Source organism: Thalassophryne amazonica, chromosome 6, assembly GCF_902500255.1.
Source record: "Thalassophryne amazonica chromosome 6, fThaAma1.1, whole genome shotgun sequence".
Lineage (NCBI taxonomy): Eukaryota > Metazoa > Chordata > Actinopteri > Batrachoidiformes > Batrachoididae > Thalassophryne > Thalassophryne amazonica.
Window position 1 is genome coordinate 31,828,784 of NC_047108.1, and position 22,718 is coordinate 31,851,501.

At 40.9% G+C, this 22,718-nt stretch overlaps 1 protein-coding gene across 3 annotated transcripts in view; it reads left to right on the plus strand.

The window, feature by feature from the left end:
* Window positions 1-22,718, plus strand: part of mib2 (mindbomb E3 ubiquitin protein ligase 2) — a 231,775-nt gene that overhangs the window by 71,841 nt on the left and 137,216 nt on the right. For 2 of the 3 annotated variants that reach the window (XM_034171927.1, XM_034171925.1), the window contains 2 exons: window positions 12,144-12,548; window positions 15,442-15,613. In XM_034171927.1, coding sequence (XP_034027818.1) covers window positions 12,326-12,548; window positions 15,442-15,613 — 395 coding nt within the window. In that variant the 5' untranslated portion in view covers window positions 12,144-12,325. The remainder of the gene's footprint in view (window positions 1-12,143; window positions 12,549-15,441; window positions 15,614-22,718) is intronic. The other variant, XM_034171926.1, reaches the window with a different exon arrangement.

Here is a 22,718-nt window from a genome sequence, read left to right on the forward strand (position 1 = left end):
ATCACACGCATTCATCGCTTTGCTCAGTTACGTAATTTTGAGACAATAGCAGTGTTGTTCTATGCATTGATGTGACTATGGTTTGCACTCAACTTAACTGGACTTTAGCTTTCATGGTGAAACCATGTGTGAAGGAGATAAGCTATTCCTTGCCCTACATTAAGTTATAAATGGTATATTTTGTAAAAAATAACAATGCAAATGTTTGTTTTTTACAAATGAAAAAATTGTATATTTACAAATACAGATTTATTTGTAAAAAATCAACACACAAGTTACAAATCAGAAATGTATGTTTGTGGATCACAAAACACATGCAAATCAAGGAATATGTGTAGCTCACCGTCTGCTTTTGCAGGTATTAATGAGACAAATTTAACCCCACACTAAAGCAGTGTTTGTGTTAAAATAGACATATATGTAAACATACGAATGATACACTGAGTTTTCAAAGTTTCATCGAGTGGTAGGTTCATCTCACATATGATCATCTGTTCCGTGGCTGAAAGAAGCAGTTTACTCGCATTTTATGCCCTTATACTCACATGAATTAGCTCATTAGCTGTGCTCCTTAACACCATATGCCTTATAAATGAATAATACAGTAATTTAACCCATTTTGCTTCTTCTTGCATGAAGTGATACATGCGACTTATACTGTAATGCAACTTGTACTGTAATGCAACTTATACTCGGGAAAATATGGTAACTGATGCCATCAATCAAAATAATACCTTGATCTGGCAATTTTCCTGAACAAAACTTTGTGGTTCTCACTTTTGATGCAAGTCGATAATTTCATTAACAAGCGCTACCCTGGTTCACTGGTGTAGTCAAAGTCCTTACTGTTGGACAAATTTATTTAATTTATATTGTCATTAATACTGCCCAGCCTGAATGATCATGCAGACTTCTGAACTTTCACAACATGAGTGTCTTGTGTTTTGAAGTGTTGGACTTCAGAAATTTCTCTATGTACTCCATTCAGCACCGGATGTGTCCTCAGGCACGGCGTCAAGCCAAAAGCAGTGGAAGCTCTGTATTTAAGTCCCAGTTGGCAAACAGTTTGCACCAGAAAGCCTACTCTGAAATCAGGGTGGAGCGATACTCCATGACACAATGCATATCACAATACACCTATATAAATCATTTAGAACAATCAAACCCTAAGCTAATAAGCAAACTCTACAATGGTCCAAGTTTATTAAATCTGTCTCATCAGAAGGTAAAGTTCTAGTTTAACACAGGATAGTTGATGCATGCTAAATGCAAAGTTGTGACATCTCGGTAAACTGGTCAGCGAGCATCCATTGGTGCTGTGTGTTGCCGTCAAGCGGCAACACTCGAGCTCGCATTTTGACCAAACCAGGAAGTGTAGTTCCCTGACTGGCTTGAGGCCGGCAGAACAGAGTACATTCCCATGAAAGCCCATTTGAGGTCATCAAACTTTAGAGCAGAAATAAATTTGTTTATAGCTTGGTACAAAAAAAGGTTTTGGTCTCTGTAGATAGTTTCCTTCTCCATGACAACAGCATGGGGTGACGTTTTTGGTAACTTCTTAGTTTAAGATGATTTAATTAATGAAATTCTGTATAATTGTGTGCGTGACTGCTTTGAGTGACAACAGCTGTGCACATTGATGACTCCTCTCGTGGTCTCCCACCAAAACAGAGCTACTTGCTTTTCTGTCTGTTTGGAGTATTTTGTTACTGTTCATCTAAGACATCTCTGTTGCAATATTGATGCTGAGTGAAATGTTGTATGGTAACTGTGTTACCACTTTAAGCAGTGGTCAGTAGGTCCACTTAATGTGTGATTGCTGAGGAAATATGTGGCGGATAACTTTTACTGTCTGCACCAAAGTAAACAGTTCTGAGAACCACTGCACAGTCTCCAAAAATATAATTTAATAAACACCCAAACTGAGGTTAGCTGGACTGTTGTTCGGATTCAGAGACATGGGTGTGTTCAGTTTTTTATCGTCACACACAGAGCCACCCACACTCCACCCCTTCATGCATAAATGAGTTAAGGCCCGGTCACACGGCACTTAATGAAGGGCAACGAAGCTCAAACGAAACAAGAAATCTGGATTTCCATTGACTTTCGTTGGCATTGTTTAACCTTCGCGCAGCTTCGTTCCTGCAGCTGGCGCTTCATCAGGATTTTTAAACTGTTGGAAAATTTGAATGAATGTCGCCAAAAACCTCAATTCGTCCATATTTTGTTTTGCTGTAGTTCTTGGTGTTTTTTTTTTTTTATCATTTGCTTAGTTATTGTAACGTTAGCATTTAGTTTGACTTTGTTTGACCAGCTGAATGTTTTCATACAGTGCAGTAGCCGGTTTGTGAGCGCTGCTGCTGAGGCTGCGTTCATGTACCGTCTGAACTTATGTGACAAGTGACAAAGTTTTTATTCGGCACACAAAATATTCAGATAGAAAAAAAATGAACAATTCCACAAACAAACACAGACAAAACTAGTGAGTCCGAAAGGGTGTGGGCTGAAGCAAAGCTTATTAGCGCCCACCCCTGCTAGTACAAGTCCAACAATTCTAATCAGTCATATTTACATAAATATAAATTCACTACTACATGTCGACACACAGACATACACATCAATATACTATTCACTTATATTTATATAGTACCAGATCACAAGAAAGTCGAATCAAGGCACTTTACACCAGTAAGGACTAACCTTACCAACCCCCAGAGCAAGCACTAGGCAACTGGTGAGGAAAAACTCCCTATAAGGAAGAAACCTCAAGCAGACCAGGCTCTTGGGGGTGACCCTCTGCTTGGGCTGTGCCATATATACCTATATACATACGTATATACTTTACAAACATAAATATATACATACATATACACAGTCACTTATATACATATACATATACACCTACCCATATCTATATATCTACATACGCATATACATACCCACACATTCAATATACAATACGTCCCTCTTATAAATTGAACATTCCATATAAATCAAATTATATTTGCTTCTTTATGATACTTAGACATAATGTTCTTTTTGAGTAGTTTCTTAAATCTCACTAAGGTACTACTCATTCTAACCTCTGTTGAACATTTGTTCCATTTCCTCACCCCAACCACAGACACACAAAAACCCTTTACATTTCTTACTGGTGGTTTCATAAAAATTGCACAACCTCTTAAACTATATCTGGATTCCCTCAATCGGAACAGACTCTGGACATGTCTCGGTAAGGCTTGGTTTTTCGCTCGAAATAAAGTTTGAATTGTAATGTAATCGACCAAATCAATGAATTTTAATAAATTTAAAGACACAAATAGAGAATGAGTTGGTTCACGATATTGTTTATTGCAGATGATTCGTATGGCTCGTTTTTGCAAAAGGAATATTGGATTGGTATTTGATTTGTAAGTGTTTCCCCATGACTCAACACAATATGTCATATATGGTACCATCAGAGAATGATATAAAGTAAGTAACCCTTTTTGCGGCAGTAGGTCTTTGGCTTTATACAAAATGGCGATAGTTTTTGACAATTTTGATTTCACATAATTTATATGTGGTTTCCAGCTAAGTTTATTATCAATTATAACACCTAAAAATTTATTCTCTGTTACTAACTCAATTTCCTTATTGTTTATAGTTAATTTTTTACATTTGGGTGCCTGTTTATTTCCAAATATAATACATTTAGTTTTCCTAAGGTTGAGTGACAACTTATTAGCGTCAAACCAGACCTTAAATTTTTCCAGTTCTTTCTCCACTATGTCCAGAAGCTGTTCAAGATTTTCACCGCTACAGAACACAGTTGTATCATCCGCAAAAAGGACACATCTCAGTGAACTCGACACCCAACTTATATCATTTATATAGATTATAAACAACAAAGGACCCAGCACTGAGCCCTGCGGCACCCCAAATGTGACATCCCTGAGTTCAGAATTTGTATTATTGAATTGAACATACTGAAATCTGCCTTGTAAATAACTAGCTATCCATTCATATGCCAGACCTCTGATTCCATATTTCTGCAGTTTACTTAATAGTATTCCATGGTTAATTGTGTCAAACGCTTTCTGTAAATAAAAAAAAAACACCTATTCTATATTGTTTATTGTCAATTGCAGTTGCTATACTTTCCACAAAGTCCATCAAAGCATGTGATGTAGTTCGAGACCTTCTGAATCCATATTGTTCTTCACAAATGATATTATGCTTCAGTAAATAATCATTTAATCTTTTAGCAAATATTTTTTCCAAAATTTTGGAAAATTGTGGCAGGAGTGATATAGGTCTATAATTAGAAAATGTGTGTTTGTCACCAGTTTAAACAGAGGAATTACTTTGGCTATTTTCATTTGAGAAGGAAATTTACCAGTACTTAGTGACATATTGCAAATATAATTGAACGGTTTTACTATACAATCAATAACTTTTTTTTAATAAAGCCATATCCAAATTATTAAAATCAGTCGATTTCTTACTTTTTGAACCATGAACCAGATCAAGTATTTCCCTTTCATGAGTACCACCAATGAACATTGAAACAGATTTGTTAAACGTTGAATTATTTACCCAGAAGTTATTAGTTGATGAGTCAATTTTACTGGCAAGATTTTTACCCACATTAACGAAGTATTCATTAAAGTGTTCAGCAATAGACTCGTCGTTATCAATCGTGATGTAGTTGTTACTCTGAAAAAATGAAGGATAATCTCTAGTTACTCTGTTCTTTTTTACTATTTCATTTAATATGTTCCATGTGTTTTTGATGTTATTTCTATTTTTGACAAGTAACTCATTATAATATGTTTTTTTACTGAGTCTCATGATATTAACTTATTCTTATATGTTTTATACTTACTTTCAGCTTCCTTAGTTCGTAGTTTTATGAATTGTTTATATAGTACGTTTTTCTTTTTACATGCCCTCTGAAGTCCCTTAGTTATCCATGGTTTGTTGCTATATTGATTTCTATATATTTTGTCAACAAATGGACAGTGTTTATTATACAAACTGAAAAAATGGAAATGAAAGCATCATATGACCTGTCAACATCATCAACAAAAACATCTGACCAATTCTGACTTGATAAATCCTCCCTTAAATTATCAATTGTTTCAGGTGTTACTTTTCTACTCATGAATTTGATATTGCTTCGATACTTACAACAACCCTCCAATGCAAAGACTGAGAAAACTGGCAAGTGATCACTGATATCACTGACCAGTAGTCCCCCACTAAGATTACCGGATATAACGTTAGTTAAAATATTGTCAATGAGAGTTGTTGTATCCATAGTTATTCTGCTAGGATGAATGATGGTTGGAAACAGTCCTAAACAGTACAAGGTGTTTATAAATGAGGTAACTTGTGGATGATTGTGAGGGTTTAAAAAATCTAGATTGAAATCTCCACAGACAAATAAATGCTTATTTCTGTTGATTTTGTTGTACATTCCTAATATAATGTCTTCAAAGGTGTCAATATTTGTCCCAGGAGCTCTGTAAATGCAACTAACAACTATGTTTTTGGAGTTTATAGATGTAATTTCTATGGTAACACATTCCATGATGTTGTCCACTGTAAATGACATGTTAATGAGTTTACAGTTATAATCTGACCTTACAAACAATGCAACACCTCCGCCCCTTCTCGTCTGCCTATTAACCAGGAACAATTCATAACCATCAAGATATACCAGATCTTTATTATCCTCATTTAACCATGCTTCTGAAATTGCAATAACTGAAAAACGTTTTTTGGATGTTTTCAAACAATCATTAATAGTGGACAGATTACGAGAAAGACTTCTGCTGTTGAAATGTATAATTGAAAAATCTTCATCATTGATTTTATAATTTTTGAATTGTTCTTCTGTAAAATATTTGCACTGTCTCACAATATTCTCACTGAAAAAGGTATCAGGATCATTTTCAGATTAGAAGGGGTGGTTAGCAGAGTTATTATAATTAAATGTATCTAGACAGAGCTCCTGGGCAGAAATAAATGGATCATTATCCTTAGTCATTATGTCTCTCTTGTCTCCGGGTGTAGATGATGTGGATGAGTGGGATGCTCCAGTCTGCATCATGGTGCTGTGATGTGTTTGAGTCCTCATACGTATTGTTCATATTTGTCCAGCTCCTCGATGTTCCTTATTGCCATAACCTTTGCTTGTTCAGGTGATCCGTTCAGTTTGATGAATATTTTACAGTTTGAAGTCCATGTGTGCTGGATTTTTCCCTGTTTCTTTAAGAAGCGTGCTTTCCTGGCGATGTCGGCATTCCGTTTGGTGAGATGTTCATTGATGAATACGTTTGTCCCTTTCAGTTTTCTTCCTTGTTTTAACAGTGCTGTTTTGTGTTTTCTGTTGATGAATCTCATGACGGTTCGTTTATCACCGTCATTTCTCCGGGGCAGAGGGTGGCACGCTTCAATGTTATTTAAATCCATTTCTATACCTTTAGATAGGAGGAAATCAGCAACCTGTTTTTCCACAGAGCTGACCTCCTGTTCACTGGGCTCCCCTCCGCTCTCATCTGTTACCGCCCGTGCGTAGGACCGTGGTTTGATGTGAAGACCTGTGATGATGATGTCGTTGATTCTGGTGTACTGCTCCAGTTCAGCCACTCTGTTTTCCAGCTGCACCAGACGCCGGTCTTTCTCAGCGTTCTGGAGCCGTAATGCCTTCACCTCCTCCACCAGATCCATGATTGATTTCTGTTGCTGCTTCACAACAGAAATCTCCTCTGATAGAAAGTCCAGAGAGATTTAAATATCGTCACCTTCCTCCGCTGTCCGAACCTTCTTAGGCCCCATGGTCGGCTTATGAGCAGCTTGTCGATCGCCGATGTTAACAGCCTGCGTTGTTTGTCACCGGGATGGATCTGCACTGCGCTGGTGCCGCGCGGCCTCGGTGTTTCCGCGCTGATGGATCCGCGGTGGCTGCACGAGGCCTCGGGGAAGCGGCACTCGTGACGCGCGGCCTCAGTGAATTCACCACGTTGGGCGGGCCTCGGACGTTGTTGCTGTCCAGTCGCGGGGCTAAGTTGCCGGTTGAGGTGGTATTCCCACTGTCCGGGTTGGCAAACACCGGCGTGGCAGATGGCAACTACAAACACCACCTCTGAAAACTCAGGTACAAACTTTTTACAGCTCGCTCTGATGACACGCAGCTCTCTGACAACACGCAGCGACAACAAATACTGTAGAAAAAAGCAGATCACAGACGTGACACAAAACTTAAATCATTTCAAATGGTAACTTTCTGGCTTTAAGAAACATTATAAGAAATCATGGAAAAAAATTGTGGCAGTCAGTAAAGGTTACTTTTTTAGACCAAGCAGAGGGAAAGAAATATGGAATCACTCAATTCTGAGGAAAAAATTATGGAATCATGAAAACAAAAGAACGCTCCAACACATCACTAGTATTTTGTTGCACCACCTCTGGCTTTTATAACAGCTTGCAGTCTCTGAGGCATGGACTTAATGAGTGACAAACAGTACTCTTCATCAATCTGGCTCCAACTTTCTCTGATTGCTGTTTCCAGATCAGCTTTGCAGGTTGGAGCCTTGTCATGGACCATTTTCTTCAACTTTCACCAAAGGTTTTCAATTGGATTAAGATCTGGACTATTTGCAGGCCATGACATTGACCCTATGTGTCTTTTTGCAAGGAATGTTTTCACAGTTTTGCTCTATGGCAAGATGCATTATCATCTTGAAAAATGATTTCATCATCCCCAAACATCCTTTCAACTGATGGGATAAGAAAAGTGTCCAAAATATCAACGTAAACTTGTGCATTTATTGATGATGTAATGACAGCCATCTCCCCAGTGCCTTTACCTGACATGCAGCCCCATATCATCAATGACTGTGGAAATTTACATGTTCTCTTCAGGCAGTCATCTTTATAAATCTCATTGGAGCGGCACCAAACAAAAGTTCCAGCATCATCACCTTGCCCAATGCAGATTCGAGATTCATCACTGAATATGACTTTCATCCAGTCATCCACAGTCCACGATTGCTTTTCCTTAGCCCATTGTAACCTTGTTTTTTTTCTGGTTAGGTGTTAATGATGGCTTTTGTTTAGCTTTTCTGTATGTAAATCCCATTTCCTTTAGGCGGTTTCTTACAGTTTGGTCACAGACGTTGACTCCAGTTTCCTCCCATTCGTTCCTCATTTGTTTTGTTGTGCATTTTCGATTTTTGAGACATATTGCTTTAGGTTTTCTGTCTTGATGCTTTGATGTCTTCCTTGGTCTACCAGTATGTTTGCCTTTAACAACCTTCCCATGTTGTTTGTATTTGGCCCAGAGTTTAGACACAGCTGACTGTGAACAACCAACATCTTTTGCAACATTGCGTGATGATTTACCCTCTTTTAAGAGTTTGATAATCCTCTCCTTTGTTTCAGTTGACATCTCTCGTGTTGGAGCCACGATTCATGTCAGTCCACTTGCTTGCTAAATTCAGTAAGTCTTTATTTTTGAACTTTTCAGGCTAGTTGAATGAAATTTTCAGTTGTTCTTTGGTACTACATGTGTGTACTATAAAAGAAGCTCCACAGTTGCATATTTGCCAGTTTATAGCTTGCTGAAAACTATAAAAAACAAAAAAAGATTTTCATGTGTGCTTTGGAGCAGCCCTCTGTATTTCTACATTAAAGCGCATCAGATCTCTCAAATTCTGAGATTTATTTCTCATGTTACCTTACTATTTGGGTGACTAATATTGAATAAAGCATCTTTTTCTATACCATTCATTTTTGCAGTAAAATCACTTGTCATGCTCCATTTTTAAAGCCCCAGTATGCCACAATCCAATAAAGATATAAGGCTGAAATTTTGTATGGTGTTTAATGGGAATAACAACATTTGTTTGTGAACGTATGGAGTAAATCGGAAATGGTCAGGCCAATGATGATTTTGCATGGAGAATGGGGGAACTCTGCTGCAACACAAGCAAAACTGAAATGAACACCTGGTGTTAATACAAAAATGTATCAACCGGCTCCGACTCCTCTCTGCTCTCATCTCCTGCTCCAAACATAGTACATCAGAAGTGACCACAGCACAGCGGGGAACTGTTATAACAGTAATCCAGTGCAGCCATTCCTGGCTCGTGTCTCATGCCGCTTCAGTAAAACCACATAAAACAAGTGCAGGTGGCCTCCCAAAATAAAACCTCACAAATTCACCACGTTATTGGAGGCATCTCCTGTCACATCTCCAAAATTTCTCCATTCTTCAAAAAACTCAACAATAGTACCCTGGGACAAGCCAGCTATAAACTTAGTGCACATCCAGCCCATTGCATTTTTTTTCAAATCCTGGTCATCCTTCATAAAATAGAAATCCAACTAAACAGCGCCTCAGATGAGAACCGTGGTACATGTTCAACCAAGCAACAGTAATCCAGGCAAATAGACAAATATTTATGCACAAATTCAAAACTGAAATGAAACTCTGTTCATGCAACAGCAATTCAAAATGCTGCTATCATGTCACATGACAACGTGAAAATACAGTTGATATAGTAGCATTTCAACCACCCTAGTTAGCTTAAGTGGAATGTGTTGCATGAGAACTTTGAGATATATATATATATATATATATATATATATATATATATATATATATATATATATATATATATATATGGGTACTACTCATCGGTCCAGTGGGGAGAGCTCTTCTGCACAACAAAAATGTATCGGTTTATCTTCCAGTGCCAAAAACAGCACCATTAACAGTTGGATCTTACAGTACTCCAGGTTTTAATAATTTAGCCCTTTGTAATACTAGGTTTCAGCACCTATTCCTTGTCAAGTAGCATGGAAATTGTTTCATGCAACTTGTAAACTGCAGTTAGTTGCATAAACGTTTCACTGTGTAAAGCCACCCAAAGGAGGAACCTGACATTTGAAAAAATGTCTAAAGTGGAATATGCACAGGAGAAAAACATTTTTCTGTCATTGTGTCCCTTGTGTGTCATTGTTGTCGTCATATTTCCTTGCTGTTCGTGCGCCAGGACTTCACACACACACACACACACAGCGACAGAGACAAGGAACTCATTTTGCACTTTATAACCACGCTTAATAAAATTAACTTTATTCATTAAAATGATGACAAACAGCCCCGATCATTGTGTGTTCATTCATCATCCGTTGGGGGGGGCATCATGGCATTGTCTGTGCATTGTTTGAGCGTCCTCCAGCCTTCTTCGGTGTTTGTCAGGCGCGCCTCCATACTTCACTGCGACCATGGTGAGCATGGTGTGTAGTGCGCAACTACAGAGCGTGCTTTGTAAGGTCTTCGCAATGCAGTGTGCATTTCTACCGCATCCTGTGGTGATCTCCTGCTTGCATAACGGATGCGGAATGGACACTGTCCCTGTGTAATGGGGATCTTAGGGCAGTAACTCATGGTAATTTACATAATTGATTAATTGTTCAGTATTTGGGTCTATGAAATATATACTGTGTGTGTGTGTGTGTATATATATATATATATATATATATATATATATATATACTCGTGTGTGTGTATATATATATATATATATATATATATATATATATATATACACACACACACACATTTTATTGGCCCATCTTGTGTGTGTGTGTGTGTGTATATATATATATATACACACACACACACATATATATATATATATACATATATATATATACACACACACACACACACAGGATGGGCCAATAAAATGTTTCCACTTTTTATAATCCAAAGAAGAGGAGCGTGGATTGAACATGTCATCATCATTGAACTGTGTGGAAAACAAGAGACAAAGTGGGTAGTCTTTGGTATCAAATGTTAATTCACGAGTCGATAAATAAAATTTTCGAATAAGTTCTCATTTCAAAAACTTGTGTACGATCAAAAAGTGGTAACATTTTATTGTCCCACCCTGTGTGTGTGTGTGTGTGTTTTTCAAAACTTTTCTTCAAGGAAGAATAGCAGCATTTCCAGTTTTCTAAAATAGTTGCTGGAACTTCCTGTGGTTATTTTTCTGACTTTGGAATTCCGGAAACGTGAGACAGTGCAGTTCTTTGAGTGTATAATTTACCTTGACTGAACTAACAACTGATTGTTGTCCTGATTAAGTGTGCTTTTCATGTCGGGCCTTTATAAGCCCAGCAGGAATTCATTACCAGCTGCTCTCCAGAAGTCAGCCATGGCACAATGTGAGGCCTGTACTAAATGATCTGTCAGCAGGATCACTGCTGAAATTACAGCTGTGACACACGTAGCCTTCATGATTCCCTCAGCAGCCACTGATGGGCACAGCAATAGACAAAACTGTCAGGTTATGGACTTTCCACTGACTTTCAAAGCAGTGGAATGGACATCCTCTGACATTTTGGCAAATGAACTGCTGATTGGTTTCCACTGCAAATATAAGCATAGCACAAACAGAAAAAGAAAAGTTGGGAAGCAGATTCCATTCTGTGTTTTTGTGAGGAAAAAGCCACTGTGACTAAAAACTTGGAGCATAATCTTGAGCTGTCACATGTTCTGTCAAATAAATTCCACTCACAGAGCTGCAGCTGTGATATCTTTGAGCAAGACTGTAGGCTTTCGCTGCTACAGGGTACTGTGGTTTCCAACCGAGAGCCTATGATTTAATTTTTTTCATTTGAATTATATTGTGAATTTATTCCTGTGTTATTTCGAGATTTTTAGGGAAGTCCTGTATCCAGTTAATATTTTTTCTGGTCTTGTGTGATTCTAGATGATCTATGTTTCTTCTCTCTCACATCCTTGTACCAGATACAGAAAAACACTTGTAAGATGTGTGATTTCTATAACATTTGAAAGTGACACTGTTGAGCAAAAGCTTCCCTCTCTCATAATTAAATTAAATTTTCAATTCAAAATTCTATTGATGTGACAAATATGTACTTGTATTGCGATAGCAGTCATTTCAAACTGCGCTATTCTACAAAAGATGTGCAGACGAGAAGCATTTACGTGATTACATGATTTCAGAGATTATATCTCCAATATGTGTGAGTGATTACAGAAATGTGTGCATCACATCTTTGCTGTTGAATGCATTGCTGAATTTTTTGTCTTTTTTTCTCCCCTCTATTCACTCCAGCGGCTCCTGATCCATTACCAAAAACCCCACTGGCACCACCTCTGCCTTCTCTATCATTGGCACGAACCGGCCCCACCCATCAGGAGACCCAGAGGCGAAGCAGCAGCAGCAGCGGAAGTGTTGGCGCTGCCAGGCCTCGGCCGTTGCACTCCACCGCCAGGCCAGGCCTCAGCAAAGGCAGCATGGAGGTGGGCATGCGTGTGGTGCGTGGCTTGGACTGGAAGTGGGGAAACCAGGATGACGGCGAGGGTCACGTGGGGACTGTGGTGGAGATTGGCCGGCAAGGCAGCACCACCACTCCAGATAAAACTGTAGTGGTGCAGTGGGACAGTGGCACTCGAACAAACTACCGCACCGGGTACCAGGGGGCATATGACCTGCTGCTGTATGATAATGCGCAAGTTGGTAAGTCTTATACAAGAGGCACATTATTTGACTTATTTTGAAAATATTTACAGTGAGCCAACATACTGTGTGCATGGGGGGGGGGGGGGGGGGGCATTAGTATTTAGTTTTTGTTTTTTGTTTTTGTTTTTTTTTTGTTTTTTTTTTCTCTGAGCTTGTTTGTTCCAGCGCCGGCACAGTGTGAGACTCAGTTATAGGAACTGCTGCACAAGACAGCGGACAGACCGCTCCCCTCATCCAGCACTGATATATTGACAATATTGGGATGGTAAAACTGGTACATCTAGCGAACATCTTATGCCAGTTACTAATAGTGTGAACTGGTCTTGGCCCCTAGTAAGCATAGACAATACCAGTAGTGCTAACTGATTCAGTGTTCTGTGTGCAGCTGTCTTGTTGAGATCGTTAACCCGATGTAGCTTCTTCTTCAAACCTTCTTGGTCACACTTGCTTAACATGGATGTGAAGCATTGTAAACAGTTCTCATCACTGCATATACGAGTACGTATATGCAGTGACGTAAAAACGTGCTATGGGGAACACAATTTTTTTTTATTTGAATTTTCTGAGATTTTGTGATGAGCGTATTTCCAGCTTTATTGTAGCCCATGGTGTATTCTGAAACCCCCCCCCAAAACATCATATACGTCTAAATAAGACTGGATAAGCACAAATAAATAATACATTCCCTGAAACACAACCGCATCCCGTTGATTGGGTTTCTGCTGTGTTAACACACAGCAGCCATGTACAATGTTGTTCTGCTGTCGAACGTTGCTCCGATTTCACACAGCTTCGTATGTAAACAAAGTCATTGTCCCCTTCATTACTTCAAAGTCCTACAACTTCCACATGATGGTCAGTATACATTTGATAGCCATTGTCATGTTTGCATCGCTTGATTATTTCATTTGTCTGTCCACAATCAATAAGCAGGTAAGCATAGACACTGGTAACGTAAATGACTAGTAGCCATTTCAATTCCCTTGTCCACATTACAGCTGTCTCGTTGAACCATGAATAGAGCCGTTCATCGTAGTCATCCACTGTTGCTTATATCACACAACTCTGCTCAGCAAAGGGGACAAGGATCACACTCTTAATTGGTAACTTGGGTTTAATCAGTCTGATATAGATCACTCAAAAATGCTTGGATGCACCATTTCTGCTCAAGGATGATTTTTTTTCTGTTTGTCATCTACTCACTGCTGCTTCGCTTCCTCATGTCTAAAAATATGTCTCAGGCCGCGGGTCACGCAAGGTGCCATCAAAAGTGTATCTGTAGAAGGTGTTCAACTTGTAGAGATGTCAACTTATCTCAGCAGCAACATACATGTCTCTGTGTCCTCTGCATTTGTGATTGAGATACACTTAGGAAACGTGGAATCATGGGTTCGTTGGACAAGGGTTTGGCGATGCCTATATCTTTGCAGGAGAGCATCAAAGTCTTTACCCCTCGCTCACACTGCCTCCGGTGTTACCGTTGCGTGGTACGGATGTGGGACCCACAGAGAATCCAAGTCATTAAAAAGATACAGACCTGTCTCAGTGACCACGGGGGCTCTGCGGCTACGGTTACCGAGACCCTGCGACGCTGCGGATTTTTACGCAGTCTGTCCTTTTAAGAAGTCTATCCTTGCAGGCTGCCAGAGTGCTCCGCATCAAAACAGCGAGCGTAGTCTCTGGACCTGTTGCCGGAGTTGGCCGCAGCTCCGCACAGTAGACGGGGGGCAGTGTGAGTGGCCCACTGCAGTGCTTGCCGAGCCCGCAGACTCGGTAAGTGCATTGGAGGCAGTGAGAGCAAGGCCTTAGGGTCCTGGTGCTTCATGTCTGTGTGGCTGTGAGATGTAAACACTAACCAGTGACCTATGTGGACAACTGTATGGCTTTGGCACTAGGTCTCTTTAGAGGGTCCTTGGTTACCCCTTGAATCAGACCGGTTACTTGTGGGAAACTCAGGTGCGCATCGGTTACAGCCTTTTGGCCATGTGGCATATTTCTCTTTGTGTGATCCAGCATGTAGAATTCTCAGTGTTGAGGATCCCAACACGTGAAGAAAGCCAAGGGAATGCCCACGTTTTAACTGGTTGTTGTAGATAATTGGTTGCTTTTGAGAGGTGGAGATGGATCACTTTTCTGCCTGAGTGATTGCCATCCAGGGGCTAGGCCAGTTCTGTGGTTTGGTGGATGCAGCACAAATGCTTCCAGATCTGGCTTGATCTAAGAAAAAGATTAAGGGATGGTGATACAGTATGGTTTCACTGGTCACAGGCTTATTATGAAAATGGATTTCCTTGTGTTTCTCCTGTATGTTTCCAGTTGAAGTACAAGTCTTGCAATAACTCATTCGGTTTTCCAAAAGCCTAAATTTAGCAAACCCATTTCTGATAGTTACCTAGACAGTGCTCTTTTGGATGTGAATCACAGGAGAATGTCAGAGTTTTAACATTGTGCTCATTTTAAAGCAATGTTTTCTGCCTCAGAGGTTTGGCCTTTACTTAATGAAGACTTGATAAGATGAGGAGCTCAGGGGGTATGTGTATTTTTGTCACACTTGTTTGTGGCCTAATTCTTCCCCATCTCATTATATCAGCGAGTGTGACAAATAACATAGGTAACATGATGCATGTGTTAAATACATTAATGATTTTCATATTGAAGACCAAATAATGTAATAAAACATTAATTAGAGCTGAAATGTGATCATAACTCAATAGATATGTCATACTGTGAAGGATATGAATGTTCCTTATTGTAGTTTGGAATTGACTCACTGGGAGTAAACACAGTATTCCCTTTTTTGTGAAAATTGTGGAAATATGGTCCTGATTTTAGAGTAACACTTATTTTTGGGTATATTTAGACCTTTTGACATTCTCTTGTTCCATTCTAGGGGTGCGTCATTCCAACATCATCTGTGACAGCTGCAAGAAGCATGGCATCATGGGAATGAGATGGAAGTGCAAGGTGTGCTTTGACTATGACCTTTGCACTCAGTGTTATATGAACAACAAGCACGACTTGAGCCATGCTTTTGAGCGTTATGAGACTGCACACTCCCAGCCGTGAGTACTGCACCGCCACTCACCCACATTAGTTCCTCATAGCTGTTAGGACTGCATATGTCGTTTGAACATTGTCATTGTGATGTGCACGTGTGCGATTTGTTATGTTGCAGGGACTTGCAATGTAGCATAATTACGTTAAGCATGCGCATTTACATTGCTGAGTGATAAGGCTAAAAATCTGCTTCCGTTTTTCATGACGAACCAACAAAAAACATTGAACCTACTTGAATAAAGGATCCTGGTAATGCGAGTGCGTGACATGCTCCTTCTCCCTTGCTGCGCTGCACGCATCAATCACGTTCTCAGCTGAAAAAAAGACAAAGCACTGGGAGCACCGTATCATAACACTGAGACTTCTTTAAAATTGCTGTTTATTCACAAGCAATTTCCAAGATACAATATTTAAAGTAGACCTGCTTTGAAATAAATGTGGTCAGATCTTTTTTTTTTTTTTTTTTGCCAGCTTGCACTCGGCTGAGACGGACGCATTTTCTCCTCTCCCTCCCTCCTTACCTTTCCTGCTTCTGTGGCGTGTTGTCTGTGAGGCTCCAGTTTTTGCTCTTCTGAAAAGTGACAAAATGGAAGGGAAAAAATGGATTTGTTAAAGTGGTCTCTGAACGCAATTGACACTATTTTTTCTACAAGACATTCGGGGGTGGAGGACCCGACCTGTCCTGCCGGGACACATGTGATGGGCTACGTGATGGACTCATGGAGGAGATGGCAGGTCATGTGCCTTTACTCGCTGTCTGTGGAGGACATCGAAGATGTGTATCTATTTGGCTTGGGAGTGACCGGCTTTCTGCTGTGTGACGCGGGCATAGCGCTGGTTTACTGGAAAATCAAAAAGTGGAGGCTGTTTTGATTGGGCCGTCCAGATTGCCCCACTTGATTGATTCGATTGGAAGGACAGTGACTGCTCAGTCGGTGGGTGTTAACCGCACGTTGGAAGACATCTCTGGGAGGATTGCAGCGCTGGAAAACCGCCTTGACCGTCAGTAAATGACCACATTTCCTTTCTACATTCAGATGCATTGAGAGCCACTTTGTTCTCAGAACTGTGGAATCTTTCAGGCGTCTGCTAAACAGACATTCATTTGGCTTCCCCAAGACAGCTGCACTTCAAGGCCGCTGCGATAATAAACCTCCAAGAAGATTAAACACTCAAGCCTCGCTTCCCTGGTTTCCCCCTCCCTCAGCTTCTCCAGTTCTGACGTTGACTGTGAACAGTGGACTGCTCAGAGAACCCCCCTCCCTTCCAGGATTCAGTCATGGCCGTTGTTTAGCGCCAAAAAGGGCTGCTACCGGAGTGTTCTGATAAACTGGACTTTCAAATCTTGGCTGTCGTCCTGTGTTCTTGTTTGTCTGTGTGTTTACTGTTCTCTGTGCTGATAAGAGTTTTTTCCTCATTGTTGTGGCTTCTCGAAGGCAGCGACCTTGAGGGTTTTTTCTCTTCTTTACCTTGTGTGTGCTTTTTTTATACGTGTTTATGTACCAGGCCGGCTTATGTCTGTTACGTGTGTGTTGTTTGTCTTTGGGTCGGTCATGGTTTGCTCAGCCCTGCTGTGACCTAAAGCAGGGATGTACATCTAGAGCTGGTCCCCGTGCGCCTTATGGCGACTTCTGCTCCTAACTGGCAATTAGGATGGGTTCAATGCAGTAGACACAATTCATTGTGCAGGGAACATGTTCCTTTGTGCATATGACAATAAATTCTTTTGAATCCTTGAATTGAATCTCAGAAAGAAATAGCTGTTTTGTATTTATAAGACCCTTATGAATGCAGTAAAGTAAATCTGCAAGCCCAAATTTGTAATTCAGCAGAGAAATCTTTGTTTAAAAATGACAAATTTGCAGCTAAAATTTGGCCCTCTGTGAAAACTGTTTGTACATCTGGGACATTGCCGTGACGTAAGAGAGAAGACAGAGCGCTAGCGCCTTCAGTCCGATCCCGCGCATTGAGTGGATGCAGTACTAGCTATTTCTCAATTCGAACGCTTGAAAATGATCGCCGAATTGTTGGACAGTGAGCTCAATCTCGACATGGAAGTTGACGTAGAGGATCCTGATGATCTTAGCAGTACCTCAGATAGCTCAAATTGTGACCAAGATGATGGTGATATCTGAGAATTTGATGAGGAAAATGACGGCGGAGATTAAGGTGGAGAAGCAGCAAGGGTGGCGGACACACAGCTAAGACCTTATCAGCACAAACCCGAGCCATGAGGGGAGAAGCCGCTGATCCAGGCGCCGAAGTGTGGGATGAACCGGCAGATCCTGGTTTCATCATCCAAAAGTAAGCTGCAATGAATGCGAGATACAGCTCTGCATGCTCAGATCAGCGGCGACATCGACAGCGGGCGATGTTCATCCCCAACTCTTACTGTGCCAGCCTGCTTGCTAGCATGCGAGCGAGTCGTCGCGGTAACCCCGACCCCAGCCCTGCCCCGTGAGAAAATATTGGCTTACATGGAGTGCCTCCATTGCAACACCACTCAATCAAATGGGCGTATGAAAATGTCCCCAAAAATAATTTTCAGGCAAAAATAAAAGACATGTATACTCACCAAACTTACTGCAAGACAATATGAAGTTTTATAAAAAGTCGCTACTTCCGTATAAGACAATAAAAAGGTGCTTTTGTAAGAGATGCAAACTGACGTAAATCCACAAATTACAGTTTACACTGCTATATCCATCCCGGTGTGCGCAATGCATGCTGTGATAGGGTCTTTTCTCTTATGTCACGGCAGCGTCCCGGATGTGATGAGTTTTGCGGAGGTCCAAATTTTAGCTGTAAATTTGTCATTTTGTTTAAATGTTGTATGGCTCTGGGGTAAAAACTGTTCAAAAGTCTGTTCGTGTGTGTTTTTATGGCTCTGGAAAGGGCATAAGGTTGAATATTTTGTGTCCAGGATGTGAAGAGTCTTTTAAAATGTTTTTGGCTCTGGAAAGGTATCGAGCACCTGCAACATCTTCCAGGGAGGGAAGAGGACAGCCAATAATCTTTTGTGCTGTTTCCACCATCGTTTGTAGAGTCCTTCTTTCTGCTGCTGTACAAGCTGCATACCAGACTGTGACTCCGTAGGTCAGCATGTTCTCAATAACAGCGTGGTAGAAGGACTCCATTACTGCTCTGCTGAGATGATGTTTCCTTAGGATTCTGAGAAAGTGAAGGTGTTGCAATGCCTTCTTGATTAGATCAGTTGTGTGCACTGTCCAGGAGAGTGTGTTTGTGATGTGTATACCCAGAAATTTATAGCTTTGAACAATTTCCACTGAGTCACCTTTTATAAAGAGGGGCAGGTAATCGACCCTGTTCTTCCTGAAGTCTATTATCATTTATTTTGTTTTTCTTATGTTCAAGTTGAGGTTGTTCGCAGAGCACCACATTGTCAGACTTTGGACTTCCTTGCAATATGCTATCTCATCCCCCCCTGAGATGAGGCCAATGACCGTTGTATCATCTGCAAACTTAATTATTGTGTTGGCTGTGGAAGCAGATGTGCAGTCAAATGTATATAGGGAATACAGCAGAGGGCTTAGCACACAGCCTTGAGGGGAGCCTGTGCTGAGAGTTAGTGAGGAGGAGAAATGAGAACCAAGTTTAACAGACTGGGGACGGTGTGTAAGGAAGTCCAGGATCCAGGAGCAGAGATGTGAAGAGAAGCCAAGATGGAAAAGTTTCCTGATAAGAATATCCGGAATGATGGTATTGAATGCTGAGCTTTAATCAGTGCACAGCATCCGGGCATACATGTGACTTCGTTCCAGGTGCTGTAAAACTGTGTAAAGGGCTGTATTTATGGCATCCTCGTGGATCTGTTTTGTCTATATGCAAACTGATGGTTATCAAATGATGGAGGGAGGTTGGCTTTTATATGCTGTGCTATCAGTCTCTCTAGGCATTTGGTGACCACGGGTGTGAGGGCAACAGGTCTATAATCATTCAAGTTCTTTATGTTGTGTTTTTTGGGTACTGGAATGATTGCAGCTGTTTTAAGACAGGAGGGGACTGTGGCACTGGCAAGGGACAAGTTGAAATGTTTCTAAAAAACCTTTGCTAGTTCATAGCTACAGGCTTTCAAGACCTTCCCAGGTACACTATCTGGGCCTATGGCTTTCCTTGGGTTGACAGCTCTGAACACACTCCTCACTTCATGTTCTTGAACAATCAGAACCCTCGAGTCCATAACAGGGATGTTTATGTGTGAGGGTAGAGAAGTTGCCTCAAACCTTGAGAAGAAGCAGTTCAGCTTCTCCGCCAGAGAGGCACTGCTCTCAGAGATGGTGGCAGTATTTCCCTCATAGTTGGTAATTCCTTTCAGTCCCTGCCATGCCTGTCTTGCGTTGTTATTCCTGACACTCTCCTCAATCTTCTTTGAGTGCGTCCGTTTCGCCTTCCTGATGCCTTGTCTTAAGTTTGCCCTTGCGCAGCTGTATAAGGCCTGGTCTCCTGACTTGAAGGCCCTATCACAAGCTCGTATGAGCATGGAGACCTCCTTTCTAATCCATGCTTTCTGGTTTGGAATGGTCCGGACCCATTTCTGCACTGTGACACTATCCACACAGCACTTGATGTAGAAAAGAACCTGCTGTGTATATAATTCCAGGTCAGAATGGTGGAATAAATCCCAATCAGTTCGTTGGAAACAGTCCTGAAGTTGTTCGAGAGCTCCACTGGGTCAAGTTTGAATTATCTTTGTCACAGGCTTTGTTTTCTTCCTGCGAGGGATGTAGGCTGGTACCAATAGAAGAGAGACATGGTCTGACAGGCCAAGATGGGGCAGTGGTACAACTCTGTCTGAATATACATGATCAAGTATATTGCTACCTCTGGTGGGACACTTAACATACTGTATGAATCTTGGAAGCACTGTTTTCAAGCAAGCCTTATTAAAGTCACCAGCTATGATGTGTGTCCCTTCTGGGTACGCCTTTTGCTGGAGGGTGATGATGTCATACAGATAACTCAGAGCTGTGCTCACATTGGCCTCAGATGGAATGTAAACAGCAGTGATAACTACAGCAGAAAATTCCCTCGGTAGATAAAATGGTCTGAATAATACAGTCAAAGTTTCTATATCTGATGAGCAGTGTTTGTTAATGACACGGCTCTGCGATCACCAATCGTTATGTGCGTACAAGCAGAGACCGTCTCCCCTCTTCTTACCAGAGCTGCTGTCTCGATCCTGTCGGTAAAGCGTGTGGCTAACTAGCTGCACACTAGTGTCCGGGATCGATGGATGAAGCCAGGTCTCAGCTATAATAAGCACGCTACAGTCCTGCACAGTCTTATTAGTGGAGATAAGGAGTTCCAATTCATCCACTTTGTGCACGATGGACCGAGAGTTGAGGAGAAACAGGCTGGGAAGAAGGGGTTTTTGCGGTTGTCTCCGTAGCCGTGCTAGTAGGCCCGAACGACATCCCCACTTTTTCTTTCTGTCCCTCCTCCGCCTGCCGCGTTTGATCGAGCCGCCAACAATCCAGGGAGCCCCGGCTGGTCGTGTAATGTCCAGGGAAATCTTATGATCCCACTGGAACTGTTTTGTCATACCGGCGCGTGACTGTAATCCATGCAAATCAGTTCTTGTCGGCTGTAGATATGCTTTGTATAGCAAAACGGGGAAAGTCAAAGGACCCCAAATAAGACAAACGTACACCATACTGGAAAGCCTAAAGCTGCAGCACTAGTGCACCCATCATCACGTTAAAACAAATATTTCTCTGTTGAATGATAGATCTGGGCTTGCATATTTACTTTACTACATTCAGAAGGATCTTATGTGTAAATATAAGTCATTTTTTGGTCCAAAGATCTGACTGCATTTATTTCAAAGCAGGTCTACTTTAAGTATTTCCACTGCGATGATCCAGCCGAAACGACGAAACAGGTCAGAATAAAAGACTCTGCTTATTGCTTTGAAACATTCTAACCTTCTGCTGCTACACTGACATCACGGGTAATTATTTCTAGACAGGCTGTGTGTGAATGTGAACACAGCTTGTGAAAAACTGGGCTGTGTTAGTGCAGCTTTTCCTCCAAAGACACATTGATAAATCCACTGTTCACCATGTTGATCAAAATCTTATCAAATCCAAATAAGGGCATTTTTTAATAGGTAAATTTGATTCATTTAAAATGCAGAAGTTGCAGATCAGCCAGTGGATCAGTACACAGCGACATGTTTTGTAAAAATACACAAACGCACTGCTTCACTTTAAATTCGCAATAAGGCTTTCAGATGCTCATTGCAGGCCCTCTTTCTCTTAAAAGGCTTTATTTTACTCAGTGTGGTGCTTTGCAAAAGTTGTTGATTTGACTACTGCAATGTTCTATTTTCTGGTTTACCGCAGTCCAGCATTAGGGGTCTCCAAATTGGTTCAAAATGCTGCAGTCAGACTTTTGACACGAAACAGAAAGTTCGACCACATTACACCCATTTTGGTATCCCTTCACTGACTTTCTGTCCCATTGAGATCAGATTTTAAGGTTCTGCTACTAGTCTATGAAATTGTTCACGGACTGGCACCTCCCTACCTAGCTGACCTAATTAAACCTTACATACCGGTCCGGGCTTTGCGTTCTCAGGGCGCAGAACTACTTTGTGTTCCTAGGGTGAATAAGAACTCTACAGGTCACAGAGCTTTCTCTTATCGTGCCCCTGTTCTGTGGAATGATCTCCCTGCGTCAATAAAACAGTCAGATTCTGTGGAGACTTTCAAGTCCAGACTTAAGACCCACTTCTTTTTCCTTTCGTATGGCTAGCACATTGGCATAGTATGTTACTATGCTTTTTACCCTTTAAATTAATTTTATTAGTTTTGTTATATAGTTTTGTTTACACTTTTTACTCTTTTAATTCATTTTATGAGGAAATGGAGCGTGCGGCGGCCTCAACTTTACCTAAATTGTGGGACTTTTAGTGAAGCTTAGAGCTAGTGGCTGGCGATCACCTTAGTCTTTCTTCTGTTTTTCTTGTTGTTTAATGCTGGCAAATTATACTGTATTTCTTGTCTTTGTGATGCCTTATTCTGTTTTTTTTTCTCTCTGTTTAAGGTGCAGCTCCATCCAGAGATGGGAGTTGTGTTTGTGCTGACA